Raw genomic sequence first — 22,231 nt, forward strand, 5'->3', positions numbered from 1 at the left:
TCATTCAGTGTCCAACAAGGTGAGTGTGCAAGAGGGCTTGCGACAGCCCCATGGAAGTCTGGACTGTCCCACATATTGAAGAATGTTTGGAGACCCTGTTCAAATTAGGCCAACAAGAGAAGCCCTGCCCACTTGTACTTCTTAAAGATCCCATGGCACTTTTCTTGGGAGTAGGAGGGGTTAGTCACAGTATCACAGTCACGTTCCAGCTGTGCTGCAGATATTCTCCTTGCCACCATTTGTAAATGAATTAATTATTCTTTACTTTTCCTAACAATGATAGTTATTCTTCCAGGGGTCAGTTTTCCCATCTGTAAAGCTGGGATAATACTGACCTAACAGGTTTGTTTCAATCTTAAATTCGTTAGCATTTTAAAAATGCTTTTAGCTCCTCAGAGGGTCAGTGCTGTGAATGGGCAATGTACTACTATTAGTTATATGACTTATCGTGATCCTGAACTACAGTAATGTCAAAAAGCTGAGTTTGCATGCCATGGAGAAGTCCTGTAGAATAAACAGAAAATTATATTTTTGCCACAATGTTTTAAAGAAGGTTCAAAATTCCTATAGGGAAGCACACATTCTCTATTAAACACTGTAGGATTTTAGAGCAATTTCTATAGACTAACCCGTTTAAATTTCTGTATGAGCCTGTTGGTTTAATTCCTATTAAATTCTATAGAAACCTGCTCTAAATATTGAGAGGCGGTGCATACAGTCACGAGAGCCATACTAACTACTTCCTTTCATGTTTAGTAGGTACTCTGAATCCAGTCTCATACACTCAGCATTGTATCACCAGCATGGCTGCACCATCATGGAGGTGCCTAACCCCAGAAGATGGAGAACTCAACCCACATGAACAATACGAGGGTAGCTTTGACCAACAGAATGGGGGAACAAACCAGGAGGAAAGGGGACTCACCTTTTTGCTGAAAGAAGAAGACCGGGAGATACAGGACTCATACCTTCAACTTTTTAATAAACTAGATATTGCAGTGAAGGAAATGAAGCTATACGTCATTCAGATAAATAAGTGAGTAAAGAGACCCCTGTGTGTTTTGTGTCTGCGCTGCTGAGGGCACTTCCTAAATAAAGGGACACACTATCTGAGAAAATGGAAATATGCAACCACAGAAATATGTTCTGTGTCCATCAGCATGAATTATAATATGTTAGTATGTGTGTGCGTGCCCTCCCCCATGCCACCACCTTTTCCTGGATGGAGGCAGCCTGACTTGCTCATATGCAGATCCATCTACCTATGTGTCATTTCCACTTACATAATGAGCTAGTGTAGCTGCTCTTTGCACTCGCTGGCTTGAAGTCTATGTTAGAACTAAAGGTTGTCCATTCTGGTTTTAATTCCTATTATTTGTTAAACTCTAAGAATGGGCTAAGTGCTGTACTAGACACAGACACTGGGAAAATCCCTGCCCTGAAGAGTTCATCTATAAGACTGACATAAAAATACACTGGGCGGCCCAGATGAAGGAGCTATTTTAGATCAGAAGTCAGTAGTCAAAAGGGATTTGAATAAAGAAGGCCTGGCAGACTAGGACTGAGAGTTCATTCCATGGAGAGGGGCAGCATGGGAGAAGGCACAGAGATGGGAACAGGAGAAGAAAGGAACAATGAGGCTGACATTGTTATTGGAATGAAGAAGGAAGGTGGGATATGGCAGGAGTTTGAATCAATTACAGAGGCCAGTGCTTATTCCCCATGTGTGTGCATTTTAGCTTGTGACCATGGTGTGTGTGTGTGTGTGTGTGTTATGATACATGCCCTACTTGGGTTGTGGGGGATAATGTTTTCTTATTCTCAGATGAACAGCAGAAGGGGCTCAGTCTTTGCCTTCTATCCTTCTTTTTCTGGGCTTTGACCACGGGAGTCAGCTTAATAGGGCAAGTTAAAAAGGACTCTCTTTATAAATGTGATTACAGTTTGGCAGACTCAGCACGCAGGAAAATCTGCAAGGCTTTGGGCCAGTCTCAGCAGGATGAGATCTCCTGAAAGAGTTAGCACATACTGACTAGAGTTCTTCCTCCACTGGCCAGTAAAAGGCAGATTTATGATGTATACTCTGTGGTTTTTGGAGTGCCAGTTAGTGTCTAGAGAAAAATCCAGCAGGAAAAAGAAGGCAAACGAGGGGACATTTCATCACTCTTGATGGAAGTGAGATTATTTGTGCAGAATAATTTATTTTAGCAAATAATTACACTTTAAAATGTGCCTAAGAGTCTCACAGTATTTTGCAGAAAACTGGGTAGATGACTATTCCTAGCATGCTGCCACAGTTCTGTGTTGCTGTCTTTTTTTTATTCCAAACATTGTGTTATGGGGAGGGGATCATCTAGACCTGTGCAAAACTCTCATAACCAAAACTCACCTGGTTTTGAGAGTTGTTACAGGGCATGTTTGCTTAGGTTTTTGAATCTGGGTTGGTATTTTTGTATAAGCTATCTGAAGTGCTTTTGACCTTAAACTAGTCAGAACTTGGCAAGTTTCATGTTGCACTTTAGGTTTTGAATTAATGCAAAATTCACCTATTGTGAGTACACATGAACTAAAACCAAAGAGATTTGCATGAACCCCTGTGAATCAAACTGAGTGAGTTTCGTGTAGCTCCTGTCTATACATAGCTCAAGTAATAGAAATGTTGCTTTTGATTTCAAGTGCACTTGAGTTCAGAGCACAGTCGTGAATGCATAACTCACAAGATTACACACCAGTCACTGAGAGCAATGTGTTTTTCCTTTGTAGGCTTTTGTCCACCATAACAGAACCCACTGGCACATGTGAACCTCTGTCCACTGAGGAGACATCCCCACCTTCCTTGGGGGCTGAAGAGAGCGACACTGACAAAGCTGAGCATGGTGGGAGTAAGAAGGTTTGTTTCAAAGTTTCTGAGGAGGACCAGGAAGACTCAGGACATGACACAATGAGTTTCAGAGATTCCTACAGGTGTGTTCAAAGATATACATGGCTCTCCATTCTGGTTGGCAGAGTACTTTGAGGCTATTTAATCTTAATATTACAGTGCTGGATGGCAGCTAGACAGATCAAGACAGATTAATAATCAGAAAGTCAGGTAACTGAGACAGGATAATGCTGTTGAAATTCATAATTGTGGATATCAAAGCATTATACCACTACTAATACGTGGTAGTTATACACAATGCTTCCACTTTAAAAGTGCCGTACACACAGTAGAGTATATCCTGAAACCCTTACTGCTTACTTAGCAAAACTCTCCTTGACGTAACTTCAAGTTTTATTATTGAGTAAATGCTTCAGTGTGTTCCCCATTACCGAATAAATGGGCCTATAGGTCTGGACACTTAGGACTTGATTCCATTCCCACAGAAGCCTGTGGCAAGACTCCCATCGGTATCAGGGAGTGTAAGAATGGGCCCCACTCCCTGCTCATATGGTATGCATTTAAGTGTATCCAGTACAGGATTCACAACATCTCATCCATTTGACATGGTTCACATGTCACATGGGCTACCACAGGATCCATTTACTTCAGGGTCAAAAGATCAGATAATCATGTAAGGTCAAGAAAGAAGGCAGTTCTCCAATGAAGTGCAGCAGCTGCAGGAGGGAATTCTCCAGGGCTTTCAGGAAGAGTAGCCCATTGCTTTAAGATCTGCTCAGCAGCTTCTGTATCTGATCCTGATGGTTTAGTGCCGCATGTGTACAAACACATTGTCCACAGAAAATGCAGACTAATTAGACTTTGGGAGTGATTATGCTGATGGTTGTATCTTGGCCCCAATGTAGCACCAGTTGTCAGGAGAGCTCACCAGCAGAATTGTAATGATGCTGTATTGGTCTTTGTGATTTTAGGTCTTAAGCGGAACAGTTTCTAGACAATACATTGCATGATAAGGAAGCAGAGGAAAAGCGTGTACTGGACTGTAGTTCCTGATATTAATATGGGTGTGGTGATCTGCTACAAGGATAATCGCTCTTAGTATAGTTACGGACTGTGGGCTGACAAACTGCCATGTGATTCCCCTGGCAAACACAGACATCCAGATTTATCCCTGGTCATGTTTGTAGAATTACACCAGGGATGATTCTATTCTTGGGAGTTATAAAACCAGTGTAGCATGTAAAGTGGAATGTGTATTGGAATATCCCCCATCAAATTACTCCATTTAGGATCCTTTATAATTTTGCCTGCCTCAGGTTCCCAAATACACAGGTTCATTCTACAGTTTATAATCTATTAGGACAAAGCAATAAGACCTACCATGGGCACCAGAAGATCCTGTAGGGGTACTCATTTCAAGCAGATCTTAAAGTAGTGTGTTTCTCATGGTCTTTCAGTAGGTGCAAGGGCTCCCATATGATTTCTTGCAGGATGTCCTGTGAAGCCTCTGGCCAGCTCTTGGGAGTCGCCCTTCAGGTTTTCAGGATAGAATGAAGAGAGACAGGGTTTTTCTCTGGTGTCAGCACTCTGAACCAGCTTCTGGTCTCAAGTGCACAGCCCAGCATAATTACCAGTGCCCAGCCAATGCCCCTAAAGAGACAGCAATGCCCACTATTGCTAGGATTTTGAAAGGTGCCTAGAAAAATTAGTCACCCACCTCCCTTAGGATCTTTGAAAATCCCAGTCCATGTGTTTTGGGATTAGAACCCAGCTGTGCAGCTCAAGGTTAGAACTAGCTTCTCTGAGGCTTATTTCGCTTAGGAAATAACAGCATTGTTTTCAAGTCAGTGCTTTATTTTGTAGTCAGTTGTATATTATTAAGCTCAAGTTATCTCACTGCACTTATCATGCAGATAAACATAGCAAACACTCCTTCCCTCATCCCCCACTCACAACCCCTCAAAACCAAGGCTTTTAAAAAATTTAATTATCTTGGAACATCAAAAAGTCTAATGTGACTTTTTCCCTCCTATACTATATAACCACAGAAGCTCGACAGAGTTTGTAGACTGCTTGATCTTATCATAGATGCTATTGTAAGAGGGTTTTTTTTCATTCAAGTCTATGAACAATTTTCCCAGCAGCCTAAAACATCATGGACATCCCGCCTTTCTTAAAAAAATGGGTCTTTGAAACCACAAACCCAAATATTTACTCAGGTGTCTCAAAATCTGTTTTTTGAGACAAGATTGACTTGCTGCTTCTCCTGGAATATTTGCTGCTGAGGGAAATCTCAGACACTCCACAAGAGCCGTCTTTCTTGGGAAAGTACGTTTTTAAAGGCAGGACTTCAGAAGAGAGTAAACAAGTTGCCTTTTTCATTTTCTAATGGAGAAGGATGTGCATGTTATAGGTCAAAGAGAGTTATAAAAATCAGAATAATTCAATCTAATCACGCATCACTGAAGCTTGTGCAGTATGGACCTGTTCTCTTTGTTGCTATTTACATTGATGCAAATGAGGTGTAAAATGCTACTGTAGCAGAATGGTAGCATATTATCCTCATTGTGCACTGATGTAAGTGGCAACACAAGATGGAGAGCAGTGAAAAATCAGAACCCTTGCTTTAACTGTTTATCCCAATCTAGCACAGTAAACAGATGCCAAAAGGTTAAACTCTTGGAGATCGTGATTTGACTATGGGTGACCCCAAATGAGAGTTAGCACATGTTTGGTTGCTCCTGGGCCTGAAGGATGCAGAGGTCCAAATTCTAATCTCTGTTACACCAGCTAAGTCTGTCAGTGAAGACAATAGTTATTCCAGATTTACACCAGTGTTTCTGAACAGAGCATCCAGTCTACAAAAACTGTATTTGCCATTGTACCTTTTTTGCATTAGATGATGCTGGCACCTGGAATTCTTCACAACAGTACATATGATCTCTTCTTCCTCTGTGTAGATGGCTTTTAGATAGGCTCAGTTTGTCTGCTGCATTATTGGCCATGGAAATGTGGCTAGATAAGGCTTTGCATGAGTCTGATAGCAGCAATGACTACTGAACACTAAAAGGTACTAAGAAACAGCCCTGCACTGGCTAGTGTTCATGCTAATTTGTGTGAAAGGCATTTTGGAATCTACAAAGTAAGGAAAAAATAGGCTATGACAGTTTTATTAGAAGTGCTATTTCTTTTTCTTTCTTGTTTTAAAACAGTGATAGCATGAGCTGTAGAGTCTCATTCATAGGAATTAACATTTATTTCCTCTACAAGTGGAGCTTTTTTACAAGTAGAAAAATGCATTTTCTTAGTTCAAACCCTGGTCTAGGTACCAAGTAGGGTGACTTTGGTGGGTTCAAACTTGATCCTAGTAGATATTTGCCTACACCAAAATGAAAACCTGCTTATGTGCTTTAAAGGCCTTCTAATGAAATACAAAGAATTGTCTCCCTCTTTTAATAGGAAGCCCATTTCTGAATCCTGTTTTACTTACACAGATTCGACAATTGAGCCTAATCTATTATGGGTAACACAGTGAGATCAAAGACAGAGTCTCTGTGGGGCTGTCACTTGCTTCAGAATTTTACACATAAATGTAAGATAGGAAAGATTATTCTGTCTTATCTTTATTAGATAGAGGCAAACAATTAGGTACATGTAACAGATATGATAGTTACTCAAGGGGGAATCAAATGTATTTTGATAGTTTTTGATCCAGAAAATGGATACTGAGAAGCTACAAAAATGAGCAAATTACAGATAAGAATATGCCTTGTTTGCATTAACCACGCTCCTTTCTCATTGACTGTTGGGAAAACTAATTCAGTGTTTCTCTGAAAAGGGCTTGTACTTCAGTTCAGCAGTATTGGTTATCTCCCTTTAAACTTCTCCAGAAAGAAGAGAAAACAGACCTGACTGATAATAGCTCTTACAAGGGCAAACAAAACCCAGTTCAGGGAGATAGGACTCTGTAGGTTCTTTTTATTAATGAGTTAGGAGGGAAATTACTCTCATTCTTACAATAGCAAAGTTCAGAGCCCTTCTGGTTTAGGTTTACATTTTTTAAAATCAGTGCTGGTAAGTTTCCAAAGCTAAGGTTTGAAAAATTCTAAGCCAAGGCTAGATAAAAACTGTGAACTGGATTCTCCAGTCCATCCGGTTCTCTTTGCACCAGGGGTGTGGGGCACAGTGAACTTGAATCAGGAGGAGACTTGTGCTGGAGAATTCCCCCTGTGTACAAGGAATCTCCTCTGGGGTAAAGCTGGTTGAAGTGACCCTACTGCCTCCTGTGCCAGCTCTGCCTCCCAACTCCACTGCCTCCCGTGTCAGCACCAATCCCCTCCCAGTACAAGGGGAGAGAGGCTGGCAGGGGCAGGGAGGGGAGGGAGTGTGGTAAGGGAAGAGAAGGGAGTGGGCATGACAGTGCAAGGCTCCACTATGCCCATTTCTCCACTGGCATAAGGTTACGGTTCCCTTCCCTTTCAGCTCTGCCCCTGCAGCTTTAACATATGCTGGAGTTAGATGGCTGAGAATACATGGCCAGGCCCCTGTGCTTGAGCTCAGTGGAGAATCCAGCCCACAGAGTTTAATTTTGTATTGGTCACTCCCTCTGGGTGTTCCTGGAGCATCTTTAATGAACTCTCTATGCCCTGATAGTGATGAGATGCTCACTGGGAAATCAGCATTCATCCTTTATACGAGACATGCTCACAATCATGCTTCAGTTGTCCCGGGAACTGAAGGTATGTCTACATTGCAATTAAAACCCACGGTTGGCCTGTGCCAGCTGACTTGGGCTCCCAGTGCTTGGGCTTAGGGGCTGTTTAACTGTGGTGTAGACCAAGCTCTGGGACCCTCTCACCTCGCAGGGACAATAGTGTTGAATATAAACCGAGTGGTAACTGAGTCAAGGCCCTGGATAAGGAAACATTTTCAACATCTTCCTTTCTTCTCCTTCCAGTGAGTGCAACAGTAACCGGGACTCCGTGCTCTCCTATACCAGTGTACGAAGTAATAGCTCTTACCTGGGTAGCGACGAGATGGGATCAGGTGAGTGAGTGCCTGGCTATCAACCAGGTGTAATAAAAGAGGGTCTCCAACATCAGATGGGATGGCAGGCTAAACATCTACAGCTTTGCTGGTTGTTATTACCAGGGTGTTTAGTTGCAAAGGTGGTTCATTCGAAGGAACACAGACCAAACGAGTCACATGATAATTAAGGAGTTGGAGGTCTGCTCTTTCCTCAGTGGACCATTGTACTCATGGTGTGTGGAGGAGAAATTAGGCCAGATTAGAGCCCTTTGTTGCGGATTTGCTTACAGAGGGTATTTGCATCGTCTGAAAAATGTTTTGATCTGTGGATTGGGGAAGGAGAACTCGCAACCCACCCAGTTTGTCTTTACTGATCTCTTCAAGGTCATTGTATTGCAATAATATTCTTCATCGTTAAAAGCACGGTCACAGTGCTGTTTGGGTTGGGCCGTAACCACATCACAAGATGTGAGAGACCCAAAGTGATTAGAAAAAAAAATCTTTTTTCCTTTATTAGGTGACGAACTTCCCAGTGACATGAGGATTCCTTCGGACAAACAAGACAAACTCCACGGCTGTCTTGAGCATCTTTTTAACCAGGTACAGAACACGAGCGCAGTTACGGGAAGCAGCGTATGCTGCATCTCAGAACAAGGTGTCAGAAATACCAGAGTCTGCATTACCGCATCATATCTCAGCGGGGATCCAGCTCGCAAGGGTTTGGAGTCAGATGCGAGGAAGTGGATGTGAGATAGTTTGAGGAAAAAGTTTTGTCTCCAACAACATTCAAGTCACTCTGTGTGGTTAGGACAAGGGTGACCTGCAGCTTTGGATTCATGACAAAGAGCTTTGAAAACAGAGGTGTGAAAACCGACAGTGAGTGAAATCTTCCTGTTATGAGTGATCGGAATAGATCTCATGGACAGAAGTTTTGGAAAAACTGTCCCCTATTAGAGGAAAAGAATGCAACCAAAGGATGTTTTTACACATTTATAACCTCAGCTAAATTGTTCTTCTCTATCCCCCTTGTTCACCAGAGCCCAGATCATGACTCTCATGCCCACACTGCATACACAAATTCATACTAGGCTCCTGGGGAGAGATGAGGGTTGGAATGGTTTAATTATGTTTGCTAAGGATGAGATTTCCATCAAAATTAATAGATCTAGACTGTGGTGTGGAGGCATCCAGCTTAGCTTAAGTGAATGTGTTAGCGCCAACATACAGCAAATGCAGCTTTTTTTGCACTTTTCCTCAATGAGTGGCCTCTTCAAAAATTCTCCTGGAGTTTTACTAAGAGTGACCTAATCTAATTCCTGCTCCAGGTGGATGCTATCAATGCGCTCCTCAAAGGATCAGTCATAACCAAGGCCTTTGAAGAAACTAAGCACTTTCCAATGGACCACAGTTTGCAAGGTAAAAGAAAAACAGTTTGGTTGTATTAAATAATGTAATTTCCCAGAATACAACAAGCCCTTAACATTAAGAACTAGAGGTTCAGAAGTCAGTACACCCAAGTTCATGTACAAAATTGTGCACACATAATTTGCACACACAGTTACAACAGTTATGTATGCAGTCACAATAACTGGACATATAAATGACCAGTGACATGTTGACTATTGGTATTCTGTACTGTTCAGTGGGATCTCTACACATCCTGGAGGACTCACCTCTGTAGCACAACCCTAACAAGCTGCAGCTCTGTGGCACCCAAAAGTTCTGCATAAATTTGCTTAAGGAACTACTCCACTTCTTTTTGGGGATGGATAATCGCCAGAGTAACACCACACACATAACACCAACACACATTCTGGAAATCAACCCATTCCCAGAGAGAGCACAAATGATACTGTGTTTCTTTTCCTCAAAGAGGATGATGGGAATTTGGCCTCATGAGTTTGGTGACCAGAATGTGGTTTTTTTTCTCTCTGAAAAAGATTGGTGTTTATTTCTTAAACATTTGCTGCATTTCCTTTTCCTCTTGGAACCTAAACTCTTCTGTTCTCTTGGCTGATCTTCAGGTGTTCTGGTCAAGGGCTCTCTCTCTTTCTTTTACCCCTGGTTTTTAGCTACCTGGGCAACTTGCGTAGTCACTCTTCTTCAGAGTTAGGAGAGGTTCCTGTGAACTCTGTGGAAATGTTTTGAAAAGCCATGTTCCTGTGACATTTAAACAGCTGTAGAGTACCTATCCCTGCCCTTACGCTCTTTGAATGCAGAAGGAAATAGCAGTCACCCTGCATATATTTTCTTCAAGCTTTATTTTGTTTGTTTTGCTTAAACACAGACTTGTCTATTCAAACTGGATCAATTGCACTGAAAGAGCCTTTCAGTTCATTGCAGCTTCAGGATGGTCCCATATTAATCACTGGGAATCACACTACAGGAATAGACAAGCCCTGATTATAGTCAGCGGGAATCTTTGCCCAAATTACCTTCTTAATGCAGTCCCGAGTTGCAAATAAGCATGAAAAGGAGAGCTTATCATGGTCACATCTCAGTGATGGGTGAGAATTTGCAAATCATCCTGTCTCTTTTTGGAGACAGTAATTTGGCATGCAGGGTCACTCACACCAGAGTGTTTGGTTAAATCGCATAACTACATCATAAGGAATAGAATTTACCCTCTTCAGTTCAAAATACATAGGTTTCTACCTGGTGAAGCAAAGCAGAATATTAACTAGCTTATACGTTCCCAGCAGCTGCGGCCTTAAGTAGGTGTTGGTCTGATTTCCCCCAGGAGGTGACACAGACACACTTGGCTATGCATTAGAAGAAGCAGAGAGAACCAGAGGGGAATGCTGAGCTTAGTTCTGCAGCCATGGTGCTCAGGGATATATTTGTAATATATTGCAAAAGAAGTTAATCACACAATTCCAGTGCATTGTGCATGTGAGTCGCATGCCTAATTTTTGTGTATGATGCTGAAAATATAACAAGCGAGGACTCGGTTTTTTACAAGACTATAGGAAATAGCAATCTTTTTTTCTATCTGCATCAGATCCATTTAAGAAATTCCCTCACTGGTGATGGTTGCTGTAGGTGGTGTATTCATTGGTTAGACCTATATGCAAATTATATAGCTAATGAGCTACCCTGAGTTATGTGGCATCTCTCCACTGCCTGGACTAATTTCTCTCTTTTGCTGCAGAATTTAAACAGAAGGAAGAAACCACAATAAGATGCCAGAATAATATTAAATTCAGTGTCCAAGAAGATCCCTGGAACCTTCCACTGCGTATCAAGAACCTTGTTGAAACTATTCAAAAACACGTGGAAGGTCTGTGAATGCAGGATGGTCATTTATCAGTTTCAGTGTTAAAGGAATGTTTTGTTTCTAGAGATGAGCACAAGCTGTAAAGCTCATGGAAGTGAATAAAAAGGGGGAGGGGCCTGATCCGAGCTTTTTGTTGAGATCATTAGGGAGCTAAAAACCAGCTGCAGAGTTTGGAGCCAAACATCTCCACTGTTTGGGGTTGTTCTGACGTTTGGTTTTGGCCCATACCTGATTGTTAAGATAAAAATTGTATCTATGGAAAAATCTTCCTTCCCTAAGTTCCCAGTAACTTTGCAAAATATTAAAATGGAATGGGTTTGAAATATCCAATTCTTGCTTTATTTTTGCCCTCATGCTACAGAGCATAAGCCAATGTCTTAACTATCAGGGTCAGGAGGAAACATTCTTAAGGGGCAGGTTATTCTGTAACTGCCTATTGCAGAGTTTTGTTCAGTGTTTAATTTGTATGAAAGAGGTGCCAGGGCTCAAGCAATTAGGTGCTGGGGCTCAAAAAAATGTTGACTTTCATAATTGACGGGCAAGCCCAGAGGTGCCCGGGCTATGAACTGTCAAGCCCAGAGGTGCCCGGGCTATGAACTGTCAAGCCTAGAGATGCTCAGCCCCGGCAAGCCCTGGCACAAATTAAGCACTGTTTTTGTTTCACCTTCCTTGGAAGCTGCTGCTATGGGCCACCGTCAGAGACAAGATGCTGTATTAGGTAGACTTCTGGTCACCCAGTCTGGCAGTTAATTTTGTCCCCTAAGTTTAATATGGTAATTGAAATATAGGTTATAAATAGGCCTGGATTTTAGAGGGAAGTGGGAAGAGTGGGTTATTGTTCTTCCCAGTGATGATGTATTACAGCACCACAACTGTGGATTGAATGATCATGAGGAACTTTTTTCTAATTCTCTTAGTCTACTTCCAAAGTCTATAGGGACTGAATTGGGTGAGAGTGATTTGCTAGTGCAATTTTAAAAAACACTTAAAGAAAATGAAATAGAAAAAAGACTAAGCAGATTCTGAAAGGAGATGAGCGAAGGAGATGGATGTAATCAGTCCCTGTAACTCCCTGAACCATTACATTTACAAAACGCCTTGCTTAAAAAGCACCAGTAGGATTCAAGTAGGATGACTGAGTCTGGTGATGTCTACTCTCAAGTGCAAGGCCCAGCACTGAGATCACCTCTGTAGGGATTCCTCCACATGTGCAATTTGTTCCCAATAATTCATGGTAGTCGATGGAGCATTTAATCTATCAAGGTGCCTGATTTATGCCTCACTCCCTGTTTAATCAAACGTTTTTAGCGAGGAATAAGTCTAGACTAAATAGAAATGGAGAGAGGTGTCTGCAGGGTACAATCAAATCCACCTTTGCATCATGTTTATCAGGTCCTTCCTTCTCTTTACTCTTCTAGATGGGAAGAATCAACTGCTTCTGGCCTTGCTAAAATGCACAGGTAAGGGCTTCTGGCTTGGGATATTGGTGGAAAACTTTGCCATGCTGGCAGATGTCCTAAAGTGTGTAGTTTGGCCAGCATGTGTACATGCATGCGTATGTTTGAATCGCTCTCTCCAGTTACAGAGATCACAATACCTTATCCAACTAGTGGTGTGCTTGCAAATCTGGTTCAGCCGCGCTACTGACGACATTATGCCATTCCTTGTGCTCATGCTGGGCAGCTCTTTCCTACTTCCTTTTTGCTCAGTCTTGCTTAGTCTTGGGGTTGCTCACTTTATGCTCCTGTATCACCAGGCTTGTTGTAAATGTCATCAAGCACCATATCCCTTTGCCCTTTCTTCATCTTCTTCTCCTTGTGTAAGCCTCATTCCCAGTTGGCCTCCACTGTTTCTTGATGTGGTGGAGCCATGCAGCAAAAAAATGAGAAGCTATTGCACAGTTCATTATGAGGTTGTGGCCTGTCATTCTTTTCAAGCAGGCTACCCAGATAAGGAGTTTGGGTTTTGCCCTTTGTATAATTTTAGGATGTGAATTTCCCCTTTAACCAGTTCATTATTTCCTCAGCGCACCTATATAAGCCCCTTTAGTGTTAACAAGAGCCAAACTTACATAGCAAAGTCCTAAGGGCTTGATCCTGCCTTATTGAAGCCAATGGGAGTTTTGTTATTGATTTTAATAGGAGCAGGCTAAGACCCTAAGGCTATGTCTGCACAGCAGTGTAAGCCCAGGGTTAAAAGACGTTCAGGTAGCAAACCCTGGGTTTGTTAACCTAGCGCTTGAGTGTCTACACTCATTTGTAACCTAGGTTAGGACCCGTTGAAACGTGGGGCCCCAGCATCTACACTGCATTATACAGTCCTGAGTTCAACCACCCATATCCCAGACTTCTTGCGCCCTCCCAAAATGGGACCACTCTAGCTCTTTGTTTATGGGGTAGTGTGGGAAAACTTGATTGTCCACCAACCTTGACTGTCCAGAGGACAAAATAGTCAGCCCTTGGGACTGGGGGACACTTTTGGTAGATTCCCAGAACACACGTCCAGTGGGGGCTGTGTATACACTGCAAAGCATTTGGGCTTGAACTCTGGGACCTGACTTGACTCAGGCTTGGACCCTCCCCACCCATAGTGTCCTGGGACCCTGGCCTGAGCTCTTGGTTAGTGCAATTTGTGAGTAGATGGAAGGCGCGGGGGGAGGAGGGGATGTTAGGCTTTGAGTCTGACTCTGAAGTCTGGACTTACATTGCAGTGTAGACGTACCCTAAATTTGTACCAGCATACATTGCAGGCATCATCATTACAAGGGGAAAAAACACACACTGGCAAATCAGATAACTCCCTCTCCCTATTTGTACAGTTACTTCATTTGCACATTTAAATAGCCATATTTTGTATCTGTAAAAAAAGACAATACATAATAACAAATAATACGCCCTCATCATTTGCTGGATCATTTTTAAAGATGGCTGAAAATCTGGGGCTTGCTTCTCAGCTGCACCAAGTGAGGGTGGGAGGCAAAGGTGGCTCTAAGCCACCTTTTTGCTTCCCTCCATCCTGGGGCTGGCTGGGGTCCAAACCGACCCCTGGTGTAAATAGAGCTGTCATAGTTTTGGCTCCGCCCCATCCTATCCCTCCTCCTCAGCCCTTTATGGAACACCCCACAGAGAGGGTGTGGAGCTGGCTGTGCCACCTTTACATCATCTAGGGATTCCGTTGTAGATAGAGCAGCTTTGAGCCCTCTTTGCCTCACCTCCAGTGAGGCAAAGGAGACTTGCCCTGTGCTGAGGATCTGGCCCTTGGTCTTGATTGTCTTAGTTCTTTCATTGTTGCATTCAGTGCTTTATAAAAATAATCTGTACCTTCAAAGCCTCCATGTGATGTATTCAGCTTCGTTCTGCAGAAACCACTCTCTTGGGAACAAGAGAGGCTGCTCTAACCTACCTACTGCATATCAGGAGAAACCCAAGGTGCCTAGCAAGCCGCTCTTCATTTATTCATGTGCTTCCCTTTCCTGCCCTTTGCATGTTCTTTGTACAATCTGCAATCCCCTGAAGTGTGACACAGTTTATCTGTCCAGCATAAGACTGACTGGCAAACTCAGTGGAAGCACAGTTAACACTGTGGAGATTCCCCCAGGCAAACATGAACCAAGTGGTACCATTAATGGACGTCATGTATGGGAAACCTTCATAACGAGGGAGGTAGGGGAAGTGGCATCACTAATAGTGGAGACCCTGTTTCATGAATACAATTGTCAATGAAGGGATCAAGCCAGGTCTGGCATTGATGACACAGGGGAGCCTCATCTAATCCTTGGCATCCAGACAAATGGACAACTTAGGCACAGGGCACCTGTATGGGGGAAAACAAAAGGAAGACTGGGCTGGAAAATCCTCTCTCTTTCTCACACCCCCACCCATTCCCAGTAGGGGACAGATAACAGGACCCAGTGCAAGGTGACAGCTCAAATCAAAGGTCATACAGAGATAGCCGTCCATTCCATCTCAGACAAACTCCCTCTGACTCCTTTGTGACTCTCTTCCCTTCTCTCTGGCAGATACTGAGCTGCAGTTGAGACGAGATGTCATTTTCTGCCAGTCCCTCGTGGCTGCTATTTGCACTTTCTCGGAGCAGTTGCTGGCTGCTCTCAACTACAGATACAACAACAACGGGGAGTATGAAGAGAGCAGCAGGGATGCCAGTAGGAAATGGCTGGAGCAGATAGCGGCCACTGGGGTTTTACTTCACTACCAGTCCCTGCTGTCCCCCAGTGTGGTAAGAGAGATGCTAAAGAATGGGTTTCACAGCTCCACAGTAAATGCTGACCTCTTCAAGGTCACCCAGACACTTTCCTCCTACTTACCTCCTGGCCAGAGCCTCTGACTTTATCTGTATGGAAACTCCTACTCCCTCAAGGAACCCACTGTTATTCTCATCCTAATAGCCTATCCATCACATACTGATCCCCACAAATGCTAAACTACTGGCCTGGGCCAGGTGAACACATTTCACTATTGAAAGATAATAGACAGCCTGCCCCATTAGGAAGGGTCAGGTTGGTATTTTGCCAGAGAGGTTTCCTTTTCTGGAGTAATGCTGCCTTCTTTACTGTGGACTAATTTCACAGTTGCTAGGAAAGTGTGTGTGACCTGACCTCTGCTGGTGAGAAAATGAATTTCAACAAGCAGACAAAAATGGTTCTTGCTGTTCCCGGAGCTAAGAGCAAACTGCAAATCTGGTCCTTTCTCCATGTGCTGACTGAAGTCACTACTCAGGTTCAACACAGGCAGTGGTATTAAAAGCTTTCTCTCATGCTGCCCTAATTGTGTGTCCAAGCCTGACCTCGAGGCACCACATCTAGTATGAGAAGGGCAGGACTCGTAAAATCCACTGGCTTGTGTTGAGTAGGAAGCTCTCAGGCAAATGCCACCAACTTCTGCAGGATCTAAGCTAAAATAATAATTTTAGAAGGAAAATGAGTGTGAAGCTATGAAGGAAAATCAGGTCTGACAACAACAAGAGCTGTGGAGTGAGACACATTTATGCCCACTGTCCCTTTGGATAGATTACCCATTCGTGTTTGTTTCTGTCCACCGCAGAAGGAAGAGCGCATCATGTTAGAAGACATCCCAGTCACGCTGTCTGAGCTGGACAAGGTTGCCTTTTATTTCAAGCAGCTGGACGAAAGTCTCGTAGCAAGTGAGATTTTTGAGGTTTTTCTATGAACTCTTCTTTCTTGCTTGTATTCCTGGTTAATTTACTCCATGATATTAAATCCTGCAGAAGTGCTCAATCCTGAAAGGTGCTGAGCATCTCTTGTGAAGTGCTGCATTCCCACAACTTCCACAGAATGTAATGGGAGTTAAAGCCACACAGCACCACACCCAAGGGTACATTGTGTGGTTGGGCCCTAAAATGATAACTCGCATCAGCTCTCCCTGTTTTCTGGACCAGGTAGGAAAGGATCATAGCCAATCAGCTTTCTGCATAGCCAGGACTACTGCTAGGACTTGCCTCATATGAGCAAGGAGGAGAGACTTAGTGAGATGAGTATCCCTTGCTATCTTTTATCAGACTGACTATCCATTTTGGAATATCTGCTTAGCCCCTTATCCTTCTAAGTCTGTCGTTTGGAATAGTAAGTATTTGTCTCTTTGTGAACTGTAGTGGCTAAAGTGTAACAGAAATTATAATAATAACTGCAGGTAATTGCTGAGGACCTTGCCTCCAGATCTGTTAATGGACTGCACGATAGAGGCTAGTAGTGTCAGCCTCACTGCTAACATTCATCTAATGATGCCACTTGTAAAATCTCTACAGTTGGGAACCACTGGGCCCTGCCTGTGTTTCTTGCCCAGCACGTGCAGAGACATGACAGCTGGGGTGAGCAGCTCCAGACAGATGTTTATTATTCACCAGCCTTTCGGCAAGTGAAAGGACGTGCACTCCTGCCATGTTTATCCAGTACAAGCTCACATGACAGGATGCTATTATTATTATTATTATTATTATTATTATTATTAACCATGTTTACTGCAGTAGTGCCTAGGAACAAGCTAAGAACAGGGCCCCATTGTGCTAGGTGCTGTACAAATACACAGTAGTAGACTCCCTGCTTCAAAGTCTTTAAAAATCTGATAGAAAAGAAAGACACACTGTGGGGGAAAGGGATCTTACGTACAAGCAAAGCAATCAGCATGATGGTATCAAACATCAGATTAATTGCTGGCATATCTTGTAAACAACATGCTTCTTCTGAGCACAGCGTTTCCCTCACTTGCTGCCACTTCTAACTTTTCAGTAACGAGATGTTATTAAATGGACTGACATGCGCAGACATTGCTAGTCTCTCACTGCTGTTTCAGAAAAACACAAATGTCTTTATCTTTGTTTCCCCAGATACTCACGTCTTCTACCACATTGAAGGAAGTCGGCAGGCCTTGAAGATTATCTTTCACCTTGACAGCTACTACTTCTCCAAACTGCCGTCTCGCCTTCAGAACGGGGGAAGCTTGAAGCTGCACACAGTGCTCTTTACAAAAGGTGCCCACAAAATTCTTGACCAAGAAAAACAAGTGATGTGACTCTAATTAGTTGCTAAACATTTTAAGGGTCATTATTAAGGAATGACCATACATTTGTTATTGAAACAAAACTGACAACTCCATTGAAAATATTTTAAGAGGCAAAAATTGACTTCTCCCCAGAATGATAATCTGATATACTGGGTTGCGAGGTTAATATGCTGTAAAACGGTTAGGTTGAGATGTTCATGAGCAGATTATCCCCAGAGCTGCCTGCTGTGGGGTTTCTTGCACCTTCCTCTGAAGCATCTAATCAGAGACAGGATATTGGACTAGACAGACCATGGGTCTGATCAAGCCTGAAAATGTCCATGTTCCTATGCCACAGACTGGGATTTCTAAAGGACGCATTTTCTGTGCACACGTGTGTATTCCTAGAATCATCTGGGCTGAACGTCAAGTGACCTTGTGTGGACCAGCTAAACCACTGTCCTGCATTGCGGCATATGGCATAGGATACTTCCTTCAGTGCAATAACACTATGACCATAATTCCAGTGATCTGGTACCATAGTAGCCCTTGCCCTTTGAGGTGTCATAATGAAAACTGTGGTTCACAGAAGACATCCCCATTGAGGGAAATACATTCACTTCATCTTATTTTTCACATGGTTGGTCTTTGACATGGTTTGGCAGCTACCTAGTAGGGGGATGAACTAGAGAGACAATCAAATGAAAAAATGATAGCCAGAGTAATATAGTTATTAAAAATCTTGTCTCCTTCCAGCTCTTGAAAGCCCAGATAGCCAGCCCCAGCCAGGTGACTCATCTCTAGAAGAACTCCCGCAACAGATTAATGGAGTCTCCCTTGAAAAAGTGCAGCAATATTACCGTAAACTCAGGTAATGTGCCTCTCCTCCCATCTCCCAATAAAAAAAGAAAAGGGTGATGTTTGTTCAGGACCCTTCATAGACAGATTTTTCTTTCCTGGTGATTTCATGTCTTGTACACAATGATTCTTTGGAGAAGCCAGTGATATGGAAAGGAGATCTCTAGGAAAAAATATATTCCATTTAAGTTTCACATGCTGTTTTTTAATCAGAAGTTTGGGTTTTTTTTAAATCTTTGGTGTATTGAAAACCTCTTAAATTATTTAGCAAAAAATAGCCTTAATTATAAACTCCTCCTGGAATATAGGAATGTGTCAGAAGCAATTTCCATTTAAATTGGACTTCAGATTTTTGACTGGAGCTAAAGTTAAACTAAAAAGACTTTTTGTTAGTCTTCAATCACTATAGAAAGAAACAATTCAAGTGCTTCAGTAAGAAAATACACCATCTTGGACCACAGGACTTTCCTTTCATATCCATCTGAGATGTTATGCAGTAGTTAGTGAAGTGAGATGCTCACCAACTAATCCAATTCTTAATGGCTAATTGCAGGACATTTTACCTTGAGAGATCCAACTTGCCTACTGATTCCAATACAACAGCAGTGAAGATTGACCAGGTATTATTAATTATTATTATTATTTATATTGTGGTAGCACCTTACAGCCCTAGTCATGGCCCAGGACTCTCTAGCACCAGGTTTGATACAAACACAGAACAAACACACAGTCCCTGCCTCAAGGTCTTGAATCAGCCTGTCTGTGGCTCAGTTAGAGTTCTGTCACCCAGAAATGTGATGCCTGCAATCAATTTAGAAATGATCACTTGTCTATTTTTTTGAGAATTTTGTTCACAACTTACAGTACAATAAAAGCAACATCTCCCAGGGGCTCACCTAAAGCTCAATTCAGTATTAAACACAGTCTGTACTTGGGTCAGATGCTTCGTGTGAATGTTTGTGCATGCTATAGAAGCATACAGAGATTCAAGTGTTTTTATTATAGTGGAAACAATTCAGGGACTCCCATCAGTGCAGTTATTAACATGCAGGAACGTAGATTGATACAATTTGTGTTCACTTGCAACAGATTGTCTCAAACCCTTGTCAAGTCCTCACTTTTTGTGCTGAAAATCATATCTACTGTGAATAGTTGTTACTTTAGATCTACCGAGGAGCTGTTAACATAGAGTATTAGACATAGGAAAAAAGTTCTTGTAAGAGTCTATATAAATGAAGGAGTAAATATGCCACTGATGCATGTGTTCACTATTCCTGTGTAGCTTATTCGCCCCATTAATGCAATGGATGAGCTGTGCAGACTGATGAAGTCCTTTATTAATACAAAACCCACCCAGTCGGGATACTCTAGTAGTAACACACCAGGAGCTGGGCTGCTGCCTATATCCTCAGAGCTCTGTTACCGCCTCGGAGCCTGTCAGATTGCCATGTGTGGCACTGGGATGCAGAGGTGAGATTTAAGAAACCTTCCATGGTACTGTTGTAATACTAACTTTTCTTCTGTATAAGAATCTAAAAAAAACTTTTGTAGTGATAATTCTCACACAGTGATAGTATCCTCACACCTCTTGTCAACTGTCTGAAATGGACCATTGATTATCACTACAAAAGTTTTTTTCCTCCTGCTGATAATAGCTCATCTTAATTAATTAGCCTCTTAGAGTTGATATGGCTACTTCCACCTTTTCATGTTCTGTATGTATGTATATATATATATATATATATATATATATCTCCTTACTATATGTTCCATTCTATGCATCTGATGAAGTGGACTGTAGCCCACAAAAGCTTATGCTCAAATAAATCTGTTACTCTCTAAGGTGCCACAGGTACTCCTGTTCTTATAACTGGTTATATATTTTTAGATAGGAAACCAGAAAGTAAACATAAACTTGGTGTAGTGGCCAAGTTAATTTGCAGTTACAAGCTAAGTAGCTTTGTTAAAAGTCGTAACTCAAGACTTGGTTAAAAGTCATAAGTAATTTAAAAAAACGTTTTGTGGATTTATCATTCCCTTATGTACCCATGTCCAGAAGTACATTGAGTGTGTCCCTGGAACAAGCAGCCATACTGGCTCGAAGTCATGGACTTTTACCCAAATGTATCATGCAGGCTACAGACATCATGAGAAAGCAAGTGAGTATTTAGGTTCTTTCTATTACTACTTCCTTAGCTGGATCACCTGCATGCCACTATCTTAATCCCTGGGACCTCTTTGTGGATATACCAGTTAATTTCTCTGTGGAGATATGTGTTGTGCATATACACACCCACATCCACATCCAGACACTGTAAAATTTGTACAACTGCATGCATACCTTGCAGGAGCAAATTCTAACATTTGCATGTGTGGACATTAGCCTATTTAAGGTGCATACATAGGGTTACATTGTTTAAAGTGTGTGCACAGATGTTTGAAAAATGTACAGAATGTGCAGGCTTATGCCCTTGTAAAATATGTGTACAAACATGTACAAAAGAAAAGGAGGCTGGTCTTTGAAAATGTAGGTCATATAGTATACTTGTATACATCCTGTAGATTCCATAACATGTTCTCATGCATACAACATTATATGGTGGCAATCTCCTAGTGTTAGACAGCAGTGCTTGTAAAGTGCTTTGGGACTTCTGTCATCTTAAGTAAACGCAGATGGCTGATGTACCTACCCAGTGGATTCCAGAGCTACTAAAAGTAGTTAATGGATTGTCAGATAGAAATCAGACTCCTGTTACAATATTTTCCCTTAAGGGTCAGATGTTTTATTGATATTATCAATGCCATAAGTTCTGTGTTTCCTTAGGGACCAAGGGTTGAAATCTCTGCTAAAAATCTCAAAGTGATGGATCAGATGCCGCAGTCTGCACCCCGGTAGGTTATGTACAGTATGTGTTTTCTGAGTATTTATGTTGCATCTTTGCACCCAGCTGTGACATTTCCTTCTCAAATTGACAAGCTCTTCAGCAGCAATACACAGAACTATCCCAACCATCACTATACTAAACCAAGTGCACCAGTATTTAAAAAAGCTTTGTTTCAAATCCCCTGTCACTCACCATTAACTTGTAGGCCTCCTGTGTTGTCTAAATAAAACATCACTGCTGATTTTTTTGACAATGGCAATGAATTGCTAAAGCTCAGTGCCTGTCAGTTATCTGTGGAATGCTGAGGAGCAGAAATTCTTGAATGGCAGATCCGACTGCAACTATGCAAAGATAATTCATGAGCTAATACTTTGGCCAGAGCCCCATGAAGTGTCTGGAATAGCCCGAGTGTCTCATGATTTACTGCAGAGTGGGTTTAAGAGCAAGCAGCTCAGAGCAGAGTAAATTTATGGTGATGCAATTCCTAGAAGAATCAATTGCCCGAAGTTATAGCCATTCTGTTGTCTGAGGGTCAAATCTTGAGGTGCTATACACCTGCAAATCCCACTGACTCCAATAGGAGCTGAAGATACTCATTGTGTCTCCTCGAAGGACATAATTTCAGGTGGTTTTTACTATCTTTATTTCTGAGAGAGATTTTTTAACCTATCTCCCCTCTCTCTGTCCTCTCCACCTGCCTCCCAAACAGACTCAGAAGAGAGAAGAGGTTCTATTATAACTTCATTGAACATTTATAGAATGCTAGGGCCAAATCCTGCTCAGCTAT

General features: G+C 42.2%; 1 protein-coding gene across 3 annotated transcripts in view; it reads left to right on the top strand.

The window, feature by feature from the left end:
- Positions 1–22,231, top strand: part of PREX1 (phosphatidylinositol-3,4,5-trisphosphate dependent Rac exchange factor 1) — a 220,400-nt gene that overhangs the window by 194,351 nt on the left and 3,818 nt on the right. For 2 of the 3 annotated variants that reach the window (XM_034786897.1, XM_034786895.1), the window contains exons 25-39: positions 757–1,036; positions 2,764–2,964; positions 7,839–7,927; positions 8,427–8,509; positions 9,235–9,325; positions 11,061–11,189; positions 12,605–12,646; positions 15,205–15,422; positions 16,247–16,346; positions 17,547–17,690; positions 18,458–18,572; positions 19,113–19,179; positions 19,842–20,029; positions 20,616–20,718; positions 21,384–21,451. In XM_034786897.1, the coding sequence (XP_034642788.1) occupies positions 757–1,036; positions 2,764–2,964; positions 7,839–7,927; positions 8,427–8,509; positions 9,235–9,325; positions 11,061–11,189; positions 12,605–12,646; positions 15,205–15,422; positions 16,247–16,346; positions 17,547–17,690; positions 18,458–18,572; positions 19,113–19,179; positions 19,842–20,029; positions 20,616–20,718; positions 21,384–21,451 (1,918 nt within the window). The remainder of the gene's footprint in view (positions 1–756; positions 1,037–2,763; positions 2,965–7,838; positions 7,928–8,426; positions 8,510–9,234; positions 9,326–11,060; positions 11,190–12,604; positions 12,647–15,204; positions 15,423–16,246; positions 16,347–17,546; positions 17,691–18,457; positions 18,573–19,112; positions 19,180–19,841; positions 20,030–20,615; positions 20,719–21,383; positions 21,452–22,231) is intronic. The other variant, XM_034786896.1, reaches the window with a different exon arrangement.

Source organism: Trachemys scripta, chromosome 12 (assembly GCF_013100865.1).
Source record: "Trachemys scripta elegans isolate TJP31775 chromosome 12, CAS_Tse_1.0, whole genome shotgun sequence".
In the NCBI taxonomy this organism is placed as follows: Eukaryota; Metazoa; Chordata; order Testudines; family Emydidae; genus Trachemys; species Trachemys scripta.